We start from the raw sequence: 20,508 nt of genomic DNA, 5'->3' as shown, positions 1-20,508 counted from the left end.
AGTGGTGCAAAGGAGCTCTGAACAAGCTCATGGGCTGATACTTATGCAGTTTCCTTGTTTTAGGCTGTTTCTGTGGTGTGTCAGAGCCTCGGAAGAAAAACTCTAGATCAGTCTCACCTTTGACTTATCTGTGAGGTGGAGCTTACTCATGAGAACCATTCTCACCCAACTAGCTCAGTTTTGTGCAGAAAACTGATCCCTGATTCATTCTGGTTGTTACAGTCAAAGGAGAGAAGTATGGAGCTGATCGTTTCAGTAGGTTGAATGAATCCTATTTTATATTCTAATGGCTTCCAAAATTTTATCCACAGCGCTTATTAATTATTTTAAAAGGTTTTCAGGACTGCGATAACCGATATGTTTTGAATTAGAAAATCTGTAGAGAGTTTAAGGCTGAGGGACAGAATAGAACATGTAGGAAAATTACAGATGTGAGTAAATGCGTTTGGTTCAGTGCCTGTGAGTGGGACGTCTGAGAGTGATGCAGCCTGGAAGAGAAACCTTGCACTGGAAAAAAAGATGTATGATGAGGATGAAATGGTAGAGCATTATGGGTGGAGTTCATAAACTCAAGTATTACAATATTTGGGATTAATTAACTGATTTATCCTGGCCTTATCTATTATGCTGAAAGCTGGGGTTAAGAATGCCTGAGTGACAAGTCTTCATTTTAATTCACTTTTTTTTTTCTGTCACGAGAGTTTGCATTACTGAAGTGTCTCAGGACTCTGGATACTGCATTGGGCTCTATAAGAACAAACCAAAAATCTAGTCCTTGTTCCAAATAACTTGCAGTTGAAGTATGGGGCTTGGACTACTCAATGACTGTAGATTGGCAGGTAAATACAAGAAAACAGAAAAGGTTAATACAGTTAGAAACAATGATAATCATCTGGTAAGGTAAGTAGCTCTCTCGGGACAGAGCTGAATTTTTCTGGTGTTCTAACTGTTATTCCCTTCTTCATGAAATCATGTGCTGAGGCTGATTTTTAGAAACTGATGTGAAATAACGGGCTTTCTCTTTGTAAAAAATTGTATTTGTGTGCACAATTTTGCTGTTAGGTTCAGAGATGGCTATGTTCAGAAATTAATTTCATAAGACAGTAATCCCAAACAATGACAGTAGGCTGCATTCCAGAAGTAGCAGAGCCTCAAACTTGTGTTGATACAAAAAAAAAAAATTCCAAGTAATCCTGAATATCTGTTGTAATCTCTTTTTTTTTTTTTTTTTTTTTAATTTTTCCCTTTTCTTTGGGGGAGGAAGAGTGAGGTGGGGTGGTGCTGAAGGCTGAGTACAGTCTCTCAACCTGGCATCCTGTTTGCAGCAATTTGAGTAGCTACTTTACTTTCTTCCAACTGTTTGTTACTAAGCTTTATTCACCTAACACCTTCTACCTCAAGAGCCAACACACCGTGGTGCAGTGCCTTTCTTTGCATGCTGTAACTCTGCTGACTTCTGTGCATGTGGGCTTCTGGTTGGGCAAACCTTACATGCTGATTACCACAGCAGTGGCTTCTCATGTTATTAACAAGGCAGTTATTGTGCAGTGATTAAACAGCAGCTGACTTCTGAGATTAAGCCATGATTGTGCAATTAAGATTATCATCAGATTCTTGTTCAGAATATGTGAGAGAATGGAGTTTTATTGATTTGGAATATTCTTTGTTTTTTAACTGTGCATTGCATTATGTGTGGACGTATTCATCTAGGATAAATACTTGATGTCTGTCTTATTTACTGTTTATTCCAAGTTTGTTTTTTTTATTTCTTGAATACAAGTGTACAAAAATGCACATACACACATATATATGTGCACTTTCATCTCCACTGAAACTCTAATCTTTGTTTCAGTGATTATAGAGGAGACTCCTAGTCATGAGAAATTGTATGTGGGAGAGAATGTGAAGAAAATATGTTTGGAGTTGCTCAAAACAAGAGGAGATGGGATTGTTATAGTGATATCAGGCTGCTTGAGTTTTGGTGAAAGAGCTCGTCATTTCCATTCACCCTGGTCACAGGTGTCTAGGGGTGGGACTGAACATTTTGAAGGGAATCTCATCCAATTTTACAAGAAGTTATTCATAAATATGGGAAATTAGTTATATATACTTTTAAAAATAAGGAGGCACACAAAAGATGCCCTGAAGTGCTTTTCAAAACAGCTCTTATTGAGAGCAAGCTCTGAGCTGAAGGACAGCAGGAGGAAAGGCACATCTGCAAGATATCTGGCTGACACGTGTTGGCTGATCGTTGGTGACGTTGATCTTCACCGAAGATGGGATAGTTAACTCATAAAGATGAATGCTGTGGCACAGCTCTGTCATCCTGTACCTTTCCCATAAGTCTCGGGAGAGTTTTTATGTTGTGGAGACTATTAGCAGTGCTCTGGTCAAGAGGAGGCTGAGTGACACTTCTCCTTTATTTTACTGCCTCTCCATGAAGTGACAGGATACACCCATGATAAACAGAGTTGCAGTTACTGTAAGATCATCTGATTCACTTGCTGCCTTGGCAGCTTTTATGGCAGCTTAATAATGTTCCTTTCCAGCAAATTATTTAAGGAACAATGGCAACATGTTGAATTGGTGACAATGTGCTTGTGCCTTTGGTTTCAAGGCTCATTCTAAGCATATTATCCAACCTCTAGCTTTTCCAGACAATAGTCAGCTCACAGACAGTAATGAGGTACACGCAGTGTTTTGTTCTCACATAACCACTAAAGGCTTGGCTCTTTGGTGATCACAGCACTGTCAGAACTAGGTCTTCTCTTTTCTCTTCAGCATCTTTATAATCATATTAGATTAAATCATCATCATAACAATAACATTCTCATTTCTAATGATATCTACAACAGAGGTGTGAGACACCAACCTCAGTCTGAAAGCACCAGACCTGTAGAATACGACTGAAGGCTTTAATAGCAAAACAGCTGTGGGAATATCCTGCTTTGACTGGTATTCTGCTGGCAATCCTGACAGTAAAGATGCCTTAACATGGATTTGGCCCTTGGAAGTTGTGTTGTGCATTTTCCAGTTTCCAGTGTGGCAGACTCCAAAATAACATTCATTCCGTGTAATTGTTAAACACTGTTTTTTTTAATCATATGAACCGAGGTGTTACTAAAGCATATTGTACTTAGTAGCCGTGCTTAGACATGAAAGAAGGTCAAGGCATGTAAAATGAGGACACCAAACTCCAGCTGGTAGAAGGATTTTGGACAAAGGGAACACATCAGCAGATTAGAAGTGATAAATAGCTTCCTTTCCATTTGAAATCTGTTTTGAAATGGCCTAAAAATCTGTGATATTGTTATTTTCTTCTGCCAGTTTAGTTTAAGCTGATACAATGCCATATTCCATCACATACCAGTGCTTTGTACTACACCAGATTCTGTAGACAGGAAGTCTAAAGACAAGATGACCAAGAGACCTCTTGGAGCTTCTGAATTCCTGAGATACAATCTAGCTCCTTTACCGACCTGCTTATATCTTTGGTCAAGTGACTTCACCCATCTGTTTTCGCATCCATAAAGAATAGAAAATAAGAGTCACTTATCTGCCACCCAAAAAATTGGTGTAGATAAATGGGAAGTAAGTTTTAATTGGATGATGCTTGCAAAGGTCTTTTTAAGCTCAAAAAAAATATTGTGCAGAGTAAGTGATAAGTAATGTTATAATTAACGAACTTTCTATCACAGCTATGCTACAAATATACTACCTGTACTTTATTCCTGAAGAAGAACAAGAAACAAAATCACTTAACTATTACAAAGTAACTGAAAGGCACAGTAGATGGAGTTTCCATGCTGATTAAAACCCCCTTATTTTGGTCTGTTATTTTCTTTCCAATAATCAAAGTATTCATTTCTAGGGAGAGCATGTGTGACTGTGAAGGTTTTCTCAAAGAGAACACAAATAAGGTAGTGAGGACCATGTGTTGCTAAGGTATTTTTCTTCATTCCCTCTTCCTTGCTTGTTAATTTGGGATTCCTGCTGGTATGGTATTATGATAAAAAAGGGGTGAGGAAGGAAAAACTAGCAGATAGGTGAGGGAACTAGGAGGCAATGGAGCCATCTTGGGGTGACAGCAGTAGAAGGAGAAGGAGGCAAGGAGGAATAATGCTATTTTTTAGGTTTCTTTTTAAAAGATTCAGACCTACTATACCGTATGATGGATTGTGAGGAGGTCAGATTATATGCAGTAGGAATACATGATTATTTACACTGCTTACACACAGGTGTTTGGTTTTTTTTTTTAAATACACAAGCCAAGAATATTTGTGAAGCCTCACAAAGCCACTTGTGAACTTCTGTTACCGCCAGATAGTTTTCTATAGACTGAAATAGGTGTCAAGAAGTGACACAGAAATATCTCTTCTGGCAGGCAGTTTGCTGGATCTGCAGAGGTTCTCAAAACAAGAATGAAAGGTGCTGCCAGCAGCTCAGTGAGAGCATTGTCCTTCTGACAGAAACACTATGAGGAGCGAGGATCATCAAGTATGACTGTAGCATCAAGGTCAGAGATGTCTGGTGGTGGAAAAACTCTGAGTTACGTGGTATTTTAGAAAGGAGAGATATTTTTGGCTGCACAATTACTGACTATAGAGGGGGACGTCTTTACTGGAGCATTAGGGCCAGATGGGAATACTTTCCCCGATGTGCATGTAAGATATTTAGACAGTATCTGTCCACAAAGACCTGATTCCTCCTACACCTCTGACTACAAATTTGTAGGGGAGGACTCAGAAGATCTCAGCACTTTGTGACAGTTCTTTATAAATAAGGTCATCTAACTACCCAAGTGACACTAAATACAATAGAGGCTATAGAAATGAGTACTTTCCTTATGCATTATACAAAAAAAAATTGGTCTTAATTACCCTTCACTGAAAGAATTACCAGCAACTAGATTAAATACATATAAAATAGCTAAGTGAATGTTTCTGTATTTGTGGATCCATTGCATTATTTTTTTTCCGAGTCTCTATACAGTATTAAGGTGGTTAATTTGCAAAAGAAATATTGGGGTGAAGGGTTCAGCCGAGAGAAAAATCACAGGCTTTTCAGTTTGACACTGTGACTCAGTATTCTTTTACTATCTATTGATCCAGTCAGTATCACTCACTCCACATGTTCCTAACTATTAAATTCAGGTGAAAACCCAGCAGCACTCTATTGTGTCTTCTTTTTTTAAAAAGTGTTGATTATTTTGGAGAAGTTGACAAGAATAATTATTTTTTCCTTCCACCCCTTTGAATAAAAATGAACAGCAGCAAAATAAACTAGTATTGTAAATTTCAGAAGCTGAAATTGCATCTTTTGGTTGCCGCTTCTACTTTGCATTTTAATGCAACATTGATGATAACATTTGTCAAAGAAACCTCACAGTCCTTCAGAATCAGAAGGTTCGGCAAAAACATAATTGGTGCAATGTGGGAAAAATATTGTTTGAAATGTATTTACGGATTCGATTTGCTCTGAGGCTTCTCCCTAAAGTGCACGAATTGTCTCTTCATCTCTGCCAAAAGAAAACTTTCTTACTTAGCCTAGAGCCATTTATTTATCAGAGTAAGTCTCCTGCAAGAAGTCTGATCCCAGGACCAGACCGAGAAGGTCACTTCAAGATTTTGAAGTTTTATTGAAAGGAGTGTCAGAGCCTAAGCGCACTGGTAGACCTTGATGACTCTGAGTCTCACCAAGAGCCTCCACTGATACCAGATACCCATGGGCCGAAAAGCTCTATTGAAGCTCCATCCTGGCCACTCAGTCCCTGTCTGAGCTCTGTTGTAGTGAGGCTTCAGCTCAGTCACTGCTGTTCACTGCTTTGCTGTGAACTCTGGTGATCTGCATCCTGACCCATGGACAGACCTCCTGACTCAGATCTGCCTCATCACCACGAACTTGCCTGATCATGACCAGCTCAGGTTGCGTGGGTGGAGACCTTAGTTCTGCTCTGCTGGCTTCCATGTTAAGCTCAGCTCCCAGTCTTTTAGAGAGCAATTGGTCCCCACTGCTCCTTCAGAGGGAGAGGCTCCAGTCTTTGAAAAGGAATGACCCTCATGAGAGGTGGTTTTGGGTAGCTCACAACCTGCAAATCTATATGATGTTGCTTCTCCTCTGTGTGCAGTCTCTGCCCAAACCCACTTTACTCCTCTTCCTACTTGGGAAAGAGCCTTTGATGATATTTGAAATATTTTTGTGTGTGTCCTGTTTATTTATTCATTCCTGGAACATCCCTTTTCTTCCTCTGGTAGAACTGTAAGGTATTAAAATATTCTAAATCTCCAAGCTTTCACAGACTATTTTCACGTGGCATTGTTCAGGGCTGTGAATAGGCGCCTGCATCTCTGAGCAAGATAATTTGGATGTTGGAAGAAATACAGCAGTGTTAGCTGAATACATTAGTTGAAATACATCTGGACTGTGCTAGATGAACTTGCATTAGCTGGCTTCTTGTTTACACCTTCATGAAATGAAACAAACTTATCTTCCTATAAGACTGTTCCCATCCATCAGCAGCAACGTGAGTAGCTGTGACTGCCTGTGCCTAGTGCTGCTACATGCAGTTCTGCTTCATAACTCCCTGCTGCTCTTTGTGTACTGCATGAATCCTGAGACACCCTTGAATTTGGTGTACCACCTTAATCAGAGATACTCACCGTCGTGATCCCTCTAGCATCTCTGTCTAGCAAAGCCATGGTTTCTCTAACCTTCTTTCATACAGCCTGTAAGTGCTTTACTATGGTTTTTTTAGCACTGCGTTATGGTTTTGTACTCTTCATTGGATTGATTGTACCTGTATGGGTGTTTCCCAGTCTTGGTATAATGACTGGTTGAATTACTTACTCAGAGTAGACGCTTCTCTAAAGTATTGGTTCTTTCACAGCTGCTCCAAGTGTGCGTCTGGAAGTGATAATCTTCTCCTTCCCTCTTTCTCCAGAAACCACTACTGCTGCAGTGCAGCTGCAGGAGGAGGCATGAGCGGAAAATGCTACTATACGCTTACCTTCAGTATCAAGTTCCCTCACAATGATGATGTCTGCTATCTGGCCTACCATTACCCCTACACGTACTCCGCAATGATGGTAATATTCATATGTCCACCAAGATAAACTAATAGGCCTGGCGCTTTGGAGCTGCCTTGGTTATGAGATTTTGAGAAAGTATGGAGAAATTTCCGTGTGGGATAAGCTGAGATATAACCCGTTAGTGATTTTACCAGCCAGAAGATGATGCAAACTAAAGAGGTGTCTATTTCCTTGGGTTGAGAAGGAAGGGACTGAAGATAATGACAAGTCAGAAGTGAAAGCTGCCTGCTCCTCCTGGCAGAAAGTAACAGCTCAGCTTTCAGCTGTACCCAGCAATACTGCAGTGCTGGACCTCATGGGAATGCTTTGGCAGCTGTTTCCTCTGTGCCAGCTGGAATGTTAGTGGGCAATCGTGACACCCTCACCAGTGCTTTCAGTACTGAAACTAAAAGAATACAACTTCAAGTTATAAATTGTATTGTTGAGTTGCATCAAATTTTCTTCCCAGGGAAGGATTTTTTTATAGTCTTTTCTGGCCAGAGGTAAGTGGTAAGGGAATTTTGTGGAAAATGCATCCATTGTGCTTTCTCTATGATTGATGTATGAAAACTCAAGGTCTGAAAGGCAGGAATAATAAAGGAAAGGAAATTAACAATCCTGGTAGTTGCTTTGCTTCGTTGTTAAATACGAGAAAGATGTCACTGAAAACTAAGACACACACTTCCAGTTTCCCTTCCTTCTCCCCACAGCTTCCATTTTGCTGGGCAGTAAATGATGGTGTGGGTTGGTAAATTTTCAGCTCTGTTTTTCATAACGGTATCAGTTTGCCATTACCAGACATAAAAGACTGTGCTTTCAAGAGACACAGCATTCTCTCCCACTTGTTAGCCGTGCTGCTCAGCATGCCAGCGTAGTTGGGCTTAGATTAATTCCTGCTCGAACGACAGTCTCTCACCAACTGCTTTGCATCCCATTATAGTTGTTCAAAGAAACAGCTTCCAGTAACTGGGAGAGGGCCAGTCAAGCCTTCCCAGTCCAAACTATGCCTGCCAGCTCACTTCTCATTAGGCTTATGGGTACCACTTACTCCTCCAAATCAAGAGTGAAGAGAGTATGCTGCAGTAGCAGGGTTTGACCTATAGTCTTGAAGGCGTGTCCGTGCTACAGCCGGTAGGGGAAAAGACAAATGCAGTACTGAAGAACCGGGTGGACTTATTCATCACCATACTTTATTACTGAAATGCAGTGCCTCATCATTATTTTACTGTTATTGATTTCTATCTTCTGCTGGCACAAAAGCAAGAAATAATTGGAGAGTTTGTATGCTCTGGGAATTCCTGAATATCTCACCTGCTCCTGAATGAATAGAAAAAAGATGAAAAAGATGTTATTCCTAGACTTGCAGGGGCAAGTATTTCACTGCCTCTTCAAATAAAATACTTACTGAAGTTAAAGGGAATTTTGCCCCAGGAAAAGTTTATATGAGCTTAGATTCACTAAGGACCGTAACGTTTGGTAAATGGGGATTATGGATGATTGTCGTGTCCACCGCTTTAGCCAAAGCAAAATTGTTGTTTTTAGGAATTCTAAAAGGCTTTTTTGATTGGACTGATTTTAAATGTTGAGTGATACAATTTACACGTTTCCGTGTTACGTTAATTTCCACAGTAAATGAACTAAATTAGGTTTGCACACCAGGAGCTTTCATTTTAAAGCATTTGACCACTGGTGAAGTATGTTGGTTTAACATATCAGTAATAAATTAAAAGTGATTATGAGCCCAAGGGCTCAATTAAACACTTAGTGCTTTGGGGAAGAAGATAAGCTTGTATAAGGAGTTAGTAATTTGAAAATGTTTTAAAATATCATCTATATTTAATAGTTACAGGCATATTTTCAGGAAATGCACATTGCAGAATCCTGTTTGAACTGGATGCACTCTACAGTTCATTACTTTTTGTCCAGCAGTAATTACATTTATTTTGTGAACAGTATTTTATCTATTTTTACATCACACTGTTAATTGTTTGGATATCTAGCTGAAATCTCTGTGGCAGCTATACCCAATTAAATTTCACTGGGTACTAGGAACAAAAGTAAATTATTATATTGAGTTCTTTGTATCTATGTGAGATCGTTAGATGCATCTAATAATTGAATTTACTTTATAGAGCAATGTGTTAATTGTTTTATGACATAGACGACTGTAAATTTCAGCTCTGTGTTTGCATTCAAATAGATAGTGGGAAAGCAGTCTGAAGGACTGTGAGCTCCATGGTTTGAGGAATAGGAATATCTTGACCACTAAACATTGGTTAATACTTAGCCCTGACTTGTAAAGACAAAAAGTTACCATGTAAAGTTTGTTTGGTGAATTGGTGTGTTTTGGTTAAAGTACTGTTAGGACATAGGTGCATACCCTAATACCGCTATTTCTACCAATTGAGAGAGAACTGGTGTTCCACAGCTTAGCAACACTCTGCAATGGGGTTACTTGCAATTACAATGTAAACAGAGAGAACTACATATCCTCTGGTGTGTGGGTGGCATGTGGCTCTGTGTCTAATGAGAAAATTAGAATTAATTCCAAAAAGACTTCTTTTGAAATTGCCAATACTTTTCTTCAAATTTCTCAAGAAGCTCTTAGACTTAAGAATTGTTTAAAACCTCCATGAACTTCATGCATAGGGGGGAAGAAAATCTCCATTTTAAATAGCTTTTTGGAAAGATGGTCTTCAAATTTGCTATGAACTTTTTGGCTGCCTCTGGTGTGGAGCTGTTGCTGAGTTTCAGTGGCATGTGCTTGAGAGCTAACCGGTCAGTTCTATAAGTGCTCAAAAATAGTGAGTTTTGTCACATTTCTACACAGTGCCTACTAAAAAAACAAGGAATAGGCAGTTCTCTTTTGGACTTCATGTATGCATAGAAATTCCATTAAACTATTAAGAGAAACATCTAGGTAAAATGATGTAAGAGTTCTCTGCATCTTCAGTGAACTGGGATGTGTTTTCAATGGTTTGTGCATATTTGTGGGACGTAAAAGGTGATGGTGGAAGAAGAGGGAAGCTGGGAAGTTAGCAAGAGATGAAATTAGGACTAATAATAACACACAGCTAGTCAAATAGAATCAGATTTTCTAGACTGTGAACTTACTTACAAATTTGCTTCCTTGCTTCTTTCTCAGGCCCATCTTGATATCCTGGAACAAAATAGGAATCCCAAGAAGGTTTACTGGAGGCAGCAGACGCTCTGCCAGACGCTAGGAGGAAATCCATGCCCATTGCTCACGATCACTGCCATGCCAGAGTCTAAAAAAAGAGATGACTTGGAACAATTCTGTAAGTAGCCAAATGAAGCATTAAAAAAGATGCTGGCAACTCGTAGTCATGTCAGCAGTAGCAATGACAACCTGTTTTTGCCAATATGTTGATTTTCTTGCTTTTCTTACTTTGGAAAAAGAAATTTACATATGGGGAATAGCCAATTACAACACTTTTTAAAATTACAGATTTACATGGAGGAGGGCCTACGCCATTTTTTCCTTCAAATTTTTCTTTAATAGTCTGAAACAATTACAAAGTTCAGTATTAAATATCTTCAACAGTAAGAAAATATGATCAAATAACCACTTTAAAGAGAAAATTGAATTATTTTGTTGATGTTCCAAATTGAAATGATTTACTTATTCTGAGGTCTCGAACTTGCAAAAAAAAAGAAGTACGAAAGATGTACTATTATGTATATACAAGCTGTGGACAGCAATTGAAGAGCTCTGGTCAAATTCCAGCTTCACTAATGTGTCCAGTAGATCCATCTGGACCCGATATAATCCCTTGCATTCAGTCAGGGTCCTAACTGATGGTCTACTATCTAATGTTAACTATTATAGCCACCATGATATGTTTCAAGGTAGTTATTTTTCACTGTGAAAGTCAAAGATTTATAGCTTTAATGGTCTTGATTGACCAGAAAGATATGCATGTTGCTGTAATCAACAGCAAGTGATGAGATTCTGGTTAGCGTTATGTTGGGTTAGCTTTGATTTGAGAGGGACAAGAGGAAATGGCCTCGAGTCACACCAGGAGAGGTTCAGGTTAGATATTAGGAAAAAAATGATCACTGGAAGGGTCATCAGCACTGGAATGGGTTGTTGAGGGATGTGTTTGTGTCACAATCCCTGTAAGTATTTAAAAGATAGGAAGACAAGGTTCTCGTGGATGTGGTTTAGTAGTGGATAGATACAGTTTCACTCGATCTCAAAGGTCCTTCTGAAACAAACAATCCCATGATTCTATGAGAGCCTAAATGACTGACTACTTATATGTAGGTTGACTTTTCTTCTTGAGTCAGTAACAAGGCATAAGCTATTTTTTTATCTCTACTCTTCACACATCAATAACACAGGTTGAGAACTTTGAGGGAGCATGGAAATTTAAATTGTCTTTAGATATTTTTAGATGTTAAGCAAAAATATATATATCACTATCTCACTGAGATATTAGGCTAGAAATAACCAAAGTGATTTTGTGATATGAACCACTTTTCTCATTGCAGGACTCTCCTTTCAGGGATATGTGGTGGTAAGTGGGTAGGACTCCTACCCATAATGTCCATGCTCTATTTGTAAACTGAAAGGAACCTCAAATAGCAGAATTGGTCAAAATAATCGATATACTTTCTGGCTCAGGTTTAGAGCACAGTGACTGCAGTCATGCTGACATTACAGTGTAATCATCCTGGTCTCATACCTTTCTTAATTACGATAATTGTATTATAAATTGAGCATTTACCTTGAATTACCTAATTTCTGTACATGAATGTACTTTTCTAGGTTAGAATTTTAAAGTGAAATTGCCAAGTACTGCCTACATGGAATTCATAAGGTGCATAGCTTTAATGGTGGAAAAAAGAGGCAGTGTCAGGGAGAAAACTGGATCCTCGGTGTTGCTATTATTAGTATTATTTACACTGCATTAGCACATACAACACATGATTAGGGGGTTTGATTGTGGTGTGTGCTGTCCGTGCCTGACATGAAGAGAAAATTCCTGCCCTTAGGCGCTTTTGTTCCATGATAATGATGATATAGAACAGAAAATCAGTGGGTGGGAATTGTGGTGGGGGCGGATGATTATGTAAAGAAGACTTTGGCACATTGCATATGATCACCTGGTTGGATGTTAGCTGTTGACAGCAATTTTTAAAACCAATAGCAAAAAGTCTTGCTAGGACAACTGAGAGAAAGTAAGTTGGAATATATTATTTGAGGACTGGAGCCATCCGGAAGAGACATGGAGTGAACAAGTTTTTTGCCCAAATGAATAGGCCTTTCCAATGAAGGTACAAAGCAGAAGCTAAGATAATATCAAAGCAAGGACTTGGAGTGAGTCAGCCACATAAGGAGTGAGTGTGCCAAAGGCTGGATTTAAGCACCTTTGGCTTTGAAAGTACTTTCTGCAAGGTGTAATTTGTCATAGAAAATTAAAGAAATAATAATTCTAAGTCTCCAGCGCTTTTGTAAACCAGCGTTCTTGCTTTCTGACCAACCCTACAACAAATTCCAGAAGAAAGGCACAGGCCTGTACCAGTGGAACTAAAGCAGGAGCAGTTGAGTATGCTTCTACCATTATCATCAGACAAAAGAGAAGTTTTGCATACACTAATAATATGTTAAACTGTACAAAATCTACAGTCCTAGCCCTGGACTGAAATCTTACAGTGTCAGGCATTGTACAGCATGCGAGAATGGATGGCATCTCTGTATGCAGGACTTGCAGTCTATATTCAGGACAATTAGGAGGTGCAGATGCTGAAATGAGGACTGCAAGGAAATGACAACGCAGTACTGAGCAGCACAATAATATCTCCTTTTAGGTAGTATCATGATACAAATATGTCAACATTAGGAAGCACTGCTGTTTTCTGGAACACCGTATTCTCAGAGTGTATCAGAATGCACTTTAGAGTGTTAAAAGAGAGGCTGGCAGTTTTTCAAATGTCTTCACCCTGTCTGTGAAGGCAAAGCTTGGCTTACTTACCACAGATTTGCTGAAAGATTCATAAAGGATCTATGAACAGTTTGGACAGAGACTTGTTTTGAATACTTCAGGCTGTTGTAGTGTTCAATAATTGGGTTCAAATCCCGGATACATGGCTGAAGTCCTCTATTTTCAAGAGAAAGATATATCCCCTTGTTTGTGATCTTATATGAATTCAGTGGGAGCTTGCATTTCTTACTGAAATTCCATAAAGTCATCTGCCACTGAAAGACTTTTCTTCTGAAGCTTTGCAATGCAATAAGATTGAGGTCTTCCTAGATCAATCCGATTGAACTCAATCAAAACAGAAAAACCCAGTTGTCTGAACTTGAAAGAGAGATTGTTTGAGGGAATAGCAGCAAGGCAACACAGCTTCTCTCATGGTTCCAAGACTATAGAAGTAAACATTGATACTCTTAGGTGATGAAAATATTTGTTGTTTCATCAAGTGGAAGAACAGCAAGGCAACATACCATGTTTTATGCTGTGGGGATGCCTCGAGGCAAAGCTGAATAATCATGTTATGTGCTTATTTTGTTTAAGCATCCCGGTTAATTATGGCTTTTGGGGATGCACTTAGCCTAATTTGTGCTGCTTTGTGTAGCTTTAATCAGCAGTTACTTCTCAGTTGCCTCGTCTTGTATGACATGCCCTTCTTTCTGTGAAATAGTTTGGCTGATAGAAGGACCTGTGTGTCGGTATTTTCGATGCTAAAAACATAACTCAAATGCAACTACTTGGAGTTAAAAATGAAGGGACCAAAGGGTGAAGGTTTTCCCAGTAATAACTCCCATTGATTTGTACAGTCTCCATGCATACACATTTCAGCTTGAGAAGTGATGTGGAGCTGCAGCACTGCAGAACTTGGCACATGGGTAATGAATAAAAATTGATAGCCCTTGTTCTTTCCTTCTTATTCTGCTTAATTCATAGTTTTCATGTGGTGTAGTCATTTTGCTTTCCTATTGAATTTGTTATTTCTCCTTTGCACACTTATTAATCTGTAACTTGGGAGATTCTTTTCTGTAATGCCACTGGCACAGATGAAACACAAAGCTCACCTGGACTTCGTAGCTGTTGCACGCGGTCCTACTTAAATACTCTCAATTCTTCTCTAGTATAGCACATGGGGAGTAGGAAACGTCACTGATGAAGAGGCACTGGGTGGGTGAGGAGTGTTGGGAGGACAGCGTGATCAGCCCAGTAGGAGTGTAGTGAGAAGAAGTTATTGCAGTACTGGAGCTGCTGATACAGTGGGAGTGGCCCAGGGACAACGAGGGCATGGCATCCTCTGTGGCAGCTGTGCTTTATTTTCCTTGCTCAATTCTTTCAGACTGGTCTTGTCAGGCTTTTGATTAATGTGGTCCTAGGATGGTTAAATGTGTCTGAGTTAAATTTATTAATGTGCCCCTTGTTAATAGGAAGCAGAAGCCATGCACGTTCACAGGCACTGCACATTCACTGCATACTGAAGGGAAGAAAAATGGGCTGCTGTTTTCCTTCATTATGCCTTGTTTATGTGAGGCTTTGGTATTCGCTTTAGGCTCCTTTCTCCTTCCTGTCCTTCTGCCTTCCCCTTATGTGATGGTGGTGTACAGAATAATTTTTATGAAATGCTGTGTTCTGAAACTGATATGAAGAAAGAAAGAAGTAAGCCGGGAAGTCTTTGCCACCTTACTCCTTTTTACATCTCAGCCCTGCAACAGCTCAGTTGCAAGCAGCACAGCTTCTATTCACACTTGGTTTCTGCTGAGCTTTGCAGCACTGTGGACTTCTACAAATAGAAACTGGGAGGGCCTCTCTTGATGTTTTTTATTGCTGTTTGGTTTTTTTAGTTTCACTTAAAGTTATACTTCTTGTCAATATATGAAGATAAGCATCTGGCAAGAAGAGACTTCTTTGTTACTCATTCTAACTGCACTATCCCCCATAGTCTGGTGATCAAGATCGTCATTAGTTTCCCATTCTGACTGTGTGGGAAGCACCAATGATGAGACATTGGGACTGTTCTTTGTCTCCTCCGCTATCTGTCTTTACCACGTTCCTCTTCCCCTCCTCCTCATTCTGTCCTATAAAAAGCTTGACTCTGTAGATTTGACCTTCCATATTAAGCACAGAGCTTTTCCTCAGGAGTCTGTAGCTCTTCTCAGAATTATTGAACTGCCCCTGCCCACATCCCCACCCTTCATTCAGCACCACCTCCCCCCCACAAAACGAAAAGGGCAGGAGAATTTTCTGTGAGTCTGCTGCACGGTCCACCTGCCTAGGATATTGAATCGTTACATTTGAGCCTTTGAAAATGAAAGAAATCACGGAATGTAGAGGAAAGAAAGGTTGGGCAGACATTTACTCTTTGGTGACTTTGTTCCTGACTGTGTTGGATATTTTACAATGAAGGGTTAACAGGACTTTCAAAGTGAGACAATTCCCAACATCTTTCAGAGTGTTCTCAAATGAACACAGAAACATTGAGAATGACAAAGCTTCTGATCTTAGTGCCAGCTCCCTGCTCCACGATGTTGATAGGTGCTTGCAGAGCTCCAATTTTTTGGGGGTTGGCAACCCACAGCCCAGTGAAGACATTGTTAACAGCACACACATGTACTCAGTAATAGTTTGCAAACCCTTAATTTACAGTTTTATGTATGCAAACTTGCAGTATGACTCCCTGGAAGACAGCTGACCTTGTAAGCTGTGGGATACTGTTGTAAGCGGCAGAGCAAATGGATAGATTTGCTCTTCAAATGAATGTAAGTAAAAGCAGATAAAATTTTCTTCTGGTTAAGAAAGTAGAGGGTACTGATATGTGGATATTGTTAATAGAGTGAAGGAATTAAAACCACCAAATGCAAAATGACTAATTGGAGCAGGACAGTTTACACTATGCTGGCTTTAGTTTGCTGTATGAGTATTCCTTAGGAGGTGTTTCCTGGCTGTGCACTTTGTTGGAGTGGATTAACTCTTGACTTTAGTTAGACATGGAAAGACATCCCTGAAGAGATCTAAAGTAGGTGCTTTTCTGGTTAACGCTAGTAGAGAGAAATAACTGAAACAGTCCCAAAAGAACTTTTTACAAGGGCATGTTGTGAAAAGACAAGGGGTGATGTCTTTAAACTGAAAGAACGTAGATTTGGATTAGATATAAGAAAAAAAATTATTTACTAAGAGGGTGGTGAGGAGCTGGAGCAGGTTGCACAGAGAAGTTAAGAATGCTTCATCCCTGAAAGTGTTCAAGGCCAGGTTGGATGGGACTTTCAGAAACATGATTTAGTGGAAGGTGTCCCTGCTTGCAGCAAGGGAGTTTGAACTAGATGATCTTTGAGGTCCCTTTGAATCCAAACCATTCTATGATTCTACCAATTCCTTACAGGAATTAAGATTTTGATGAGTTAAGAGTGACACAGAGTGCACTGCTTCAGCTGATGACTGCCAGTGTTTCTCTGTTCTCAGCTGAAAGACGTGAGCATCATGTATGGCCATGGGAGTTAACACAACAGCCAGTGAAAACAGCATCACTCTGCAGAGTGAGGTGGGACAGTCATCGTTTATGGTATCACAAAGAAAGTAATTGCAAAGCTCTCTTCTTGGCTGGTTGTACTGTTGTGATGATGCTGTGTGCTATGAGTGTTTTCCCCCAAGTCAACACACGTGATGAGTGCCCTTTCGGCAGTGTGTAGCATTATAGAGCTGAACTGTGGGGTTTAAAGTTAAACCTAAATTTCTCAGCTAATTAGCAGGAGTAGTGAGGGAAATTTAAAAAAAAATATGACATTAGTAAATGGATCTACATCCATAAGAGCTGTCACTTTGAGTTGCTCTGTCATCAGAAGTCCTCTTTATGCCAGGCTGGGAAACATTATGAATGTTATCATAAAGAGATAATGACACCTGCTTACCTTAAATATCTTTGTGGGACTTGAAACGTATTTCTGCCTGTGTCTAAGCGTGTTTTTAAAGATGGAAAGAGTGACATTCTTGGAATGGGTATGGCAGCATGTTTGGGCCCTTTGAATCTGCATGTGCTCCTAGAACTAGAATGAGGAATAATAAGCCTGCAGAATCAGAAAGCTATAGTTGCTGGGAGAAATATTCCACTGTATCTCAATTTGCTTGTTTAGATATTTGTTTTGCAACTTTGATCTTTTCTCAGAAAGAAACGAGCCCTTTACCTTTAAATATAATTTGCAGCAAAGAGTAATTCCTAAGCAAAGAACAACAGAGGATGTTTATTGCAGAGGCCACTTACGTAGGATACTGGGAAATAATGATCATGTGGAAAATGTACACAGTTTAATTAAGTACATTGATTAAATCAATATGATTTGAACAGCTTAGTGCTCCAATCAGCTTAATCTCATTAAATGTAATTCAGGCCTCGATAATTGATTAATAATGCATTTTAGTTTATGAATTATTGACTCCAAGTTATTATAACTGTGCCTGCTCCCTGCGTGGCAACCAGTGTTGCAAGTTAATTATGAAAGGCTCAAGCTCTCTTCTCTTGAATAACTTTTTCAAAGCCGGAGATGACATCTCCTCTAGTGAAACACGGATCAAATTAGATCAACGCCTTATTGGAGTTAGTTCACCCCAAAGGAAAATGCACTCTTTAAAGGAAGCTCTCATCTAATAATGTTGAGATAGGGAGGTAGGATGATCTGCTTTGATTGGTAATGATCTTTGAAGCAGCCAGAAGAGCTGCCTGTAGCAATTCAGCTGGAGTGCTAATCTGGCATTGTACTAGTTGGAAACAGTTCACAACAGCAAGCCCATCTGTTGTTGTTCTAGTGTCATTGCATGCTATGCCTCCTCCAGTACATGAGCACACAGTATAGCCAATGCTGCTGAACCCTTAGGTGATGTCTGTATGCCAAATCTAGAGCAATCTACCTGCCCATTTTTGTCTGGATGCTGAGTGGTTTCTGTAAAAAGGGCCAATAGGCTTTTATAATGGCAGTTATACACTGCAGGAGTCGTACAAGAAGAACTATTGCTATTATTGATGAAAGTCTCAGGAGAGAAACCAAGAACAGAAGAAAACCTCTGCTTTTCAGGTGGCTGTCCTATTAGACTGCATTTCCATTGGGTGTGAAGAGAGGATGTTGTCTCAGATTATTTTTCTGGCTATCTAGGTGCCTAGTGTGGTCTGAATTGCAATCTTATGCAGAGTCCACTAGCCTTATGTTTTCCTAAAATATGCTGTTTACAGAACCTGTTCTGCTTTTTCCTTTCATCTCTACCTCTACTCCTTATTTATAATTATAGTTAAAAGTTAAAAGATTTTAGTGCCTATAGAAATAGAATTGAGATTGTTGTTGTAGCAAAACATGGAGAAAAACATTTTTTTGCTTTATGCTGACATCTGCAACAGTGAGTTTTGTGTCTGTAGCCTTTGAATTGAAGATTTGCTCAACTTGCAGGGGTGGAGGTGCTGCTTCTTCTATTGCTTTGTACTACTTTGGTTTTGTTGACAGGAAGAGTCAACTGTTATGAAAACTGTGATCTTGTTTTAATGCAGTAGTGAAGAAAAGTTGAATAAAAACATCATCTACTTTACATTGCTAAATAATTGCAGAATTGAGAATAGTTTTTCTGATCGAATAGGCAGTTTCTTGAGCACCTGAAGCCAAAACAATGATCTCCAGATATGCAACTCTGATGGTGTGTGCTCTAAACTTCTCAAGATTATCTTTCAACTTCAAACATCCCTTCTCTCTTTTCTTTCTGATATCCCAGTCACAACAATGTGGCAGCCTATTGCAAAAAGAACAGACAGATTCCTGCAAAACTATGTTCTTGTTTGAGTAACCAGTCTACTGCGATAAAGGTAGAAGCTCATTAAATGGAGCATAAAATTTGAGACAGACACATGGCTGCCTGCAGACCAAGGCCAGTATTTTTCATGATGTATCAACTGCTCTTTGAATCCCAGCGTTTGGTGGAACCGACTCAGCCAGCACCGCTTTGACACTACGAGCAGCCTTCTGTGAGTTTGGCAAAATACATATTAATGTATTGAATCCAATTAGTCGAGGCAGCAAGCAATGCACAGAAAACACTGAACAAGGATTCTAAACATGCCTTGAAGCATAGGCAGCCAAAGCGCTTTTTGCAAAGGGAGAAGTAGATGTTAGGGTAATCTCTCTTTCTCCCGCCCCTTGCCTTACGCAACATACTAGCAGAACAGCCATCTAAAATGAGATCGTTTTTACTGCAGTGGCTGCTCTTCATTCATCTGTAATTTTCTGCAATTTTTAAAAAATAATCTTCCTTCTGAAAGATGGAGATTTATTCTGGGACCTGTTCTTCTTGGGGGATAGCGTTACAGAATTTTCTGCTGTCTCTCCAGCACTTGTTGTGTGTTACCTTTCTTTCTTTGAATTATAAGAGCCTTATGTTTGTCCCAAGAGATCTGTAACCCTACATATCCTTTCCAGTGAAGAAATATTCTGATTAACAACAGCATTTTCTGAAACATAAGTTAGCAATATCTTCTTGGTTGGGATGGACTTGTGCTAGAACATAGGTAGTACTTAGTACTTGCTACACTCCGGTCTTTCAGAATTACAGAGCCTCTTCTCATACACTAATAAATTAAACATCTTGATAATCTAACCCAGTACATATTTTAGTAATGATTTTTTTTAAAGTTTTTATTGGGTTCTGAACTGCCTTCTCACGGGAGGGTGGTAGTGTTTGTATTTTTGTTATAGGGTATTGAAAATTATGAACGAAACAGAAAAAGGGTTGGTCCAATGTATTTCTTATATTGTTTTGAAATTTATAGTCAGCTGCTTGGAACATACGTGTCTGACAACACCCCAGTGCCCCAGCCTCATTGTAGTGCAGCTGAAAGCTTCCATAGGACTGATAGGTTGCTCAAATTCTTGCCTTTGCAGAAGGGGGAAAAAAAAATAATCTTTTATCCCTTAGGTGGAAACACTCCAGAAACAACTGCAGATGCTGTGTTCCCAATGACCAATCTGTGTATCTGGTAGAGGTATTGAAACACAGCCTGGTGAAGCCCCCAGGCAGCTTTTGCTCCCTCAAAACGTGAACAAGCATTAAACTGCTACCAGGTTTCTGTTATCAACTTTCAAATTATGGCATGAAAAAACCCCAACCCTTGTATTTCAGTGAGCTGCACGTTTCTTGGTCATAAATTCCATTCACACAAGGTCCTGTGGGCATATGCTAAAAGGTCAATGTGGTACTGTATAAATTAGCCAGAGAAGCATTTGAATTGAGTTAAATCTGTTCTCAATGTGACAGAGATGGGAGAGAACATAATTTTAGGGTCAGATTGACTGTGGAGACTGAATATCCTTATGAGCAATATGCTTGCTAAGGGGCGGAGAGTTAATGCTTGTATCTCTAGGCAAACGGTAGAGGTCAGGAAAGGGTTTCTTCCAGGTGGTCATAATGTTCTTCAATTGGTCATG

At 39.5% G+C, this 20,508-nt stretch overlaps 1 protein-coding gene across 3 annotated transcripts in view; it reads left to right on the top strand.

Moving 5' to 3' along the window:
• AGBL1 (AGBL carboxypeptidase 1) overlaps window positions 1-20,508 on the top strand; it is a 285,385-nt gene that overhangs the window by 75,827 nt on the left and 189,050 nt on the right. For all 3 annotated transcript variants that reach the window (XM_054077987.1, XM_054077988.1, XM_054077986.1), the window contains exons 16-17: window positions 6,941-7,085; window positions 10,213-10,366. In XM_054077987.1, coding sequence (XP_053933962.1) covers window positions 6,941-7,085; window positions 10,213-10,366 — 299 coding nt within the window. The remainder of the gene's footprint in view (window positions 1-6,940; window positions 7,086-10,212; window positions 10,367-20,508) is intronic.

Source organism: Cuculus canorus, chromosome 12 (assembly GCF_017976375.1).
Source record: "Cuculus canorus isolate bCucCan1 chromosome 12, bCucCan1.pri, whole genome shotgun sequence".
NCBI lineage: Eukaryota > Metazoa > Chordata > Aves > Cuculiformes > Cuculidae > Cuculus > Cuculus canorus.
Note: the sequence above shows the minus strand (reverse complement) of the source record. Positions and strands in the feature narration are given on the sequence as shown.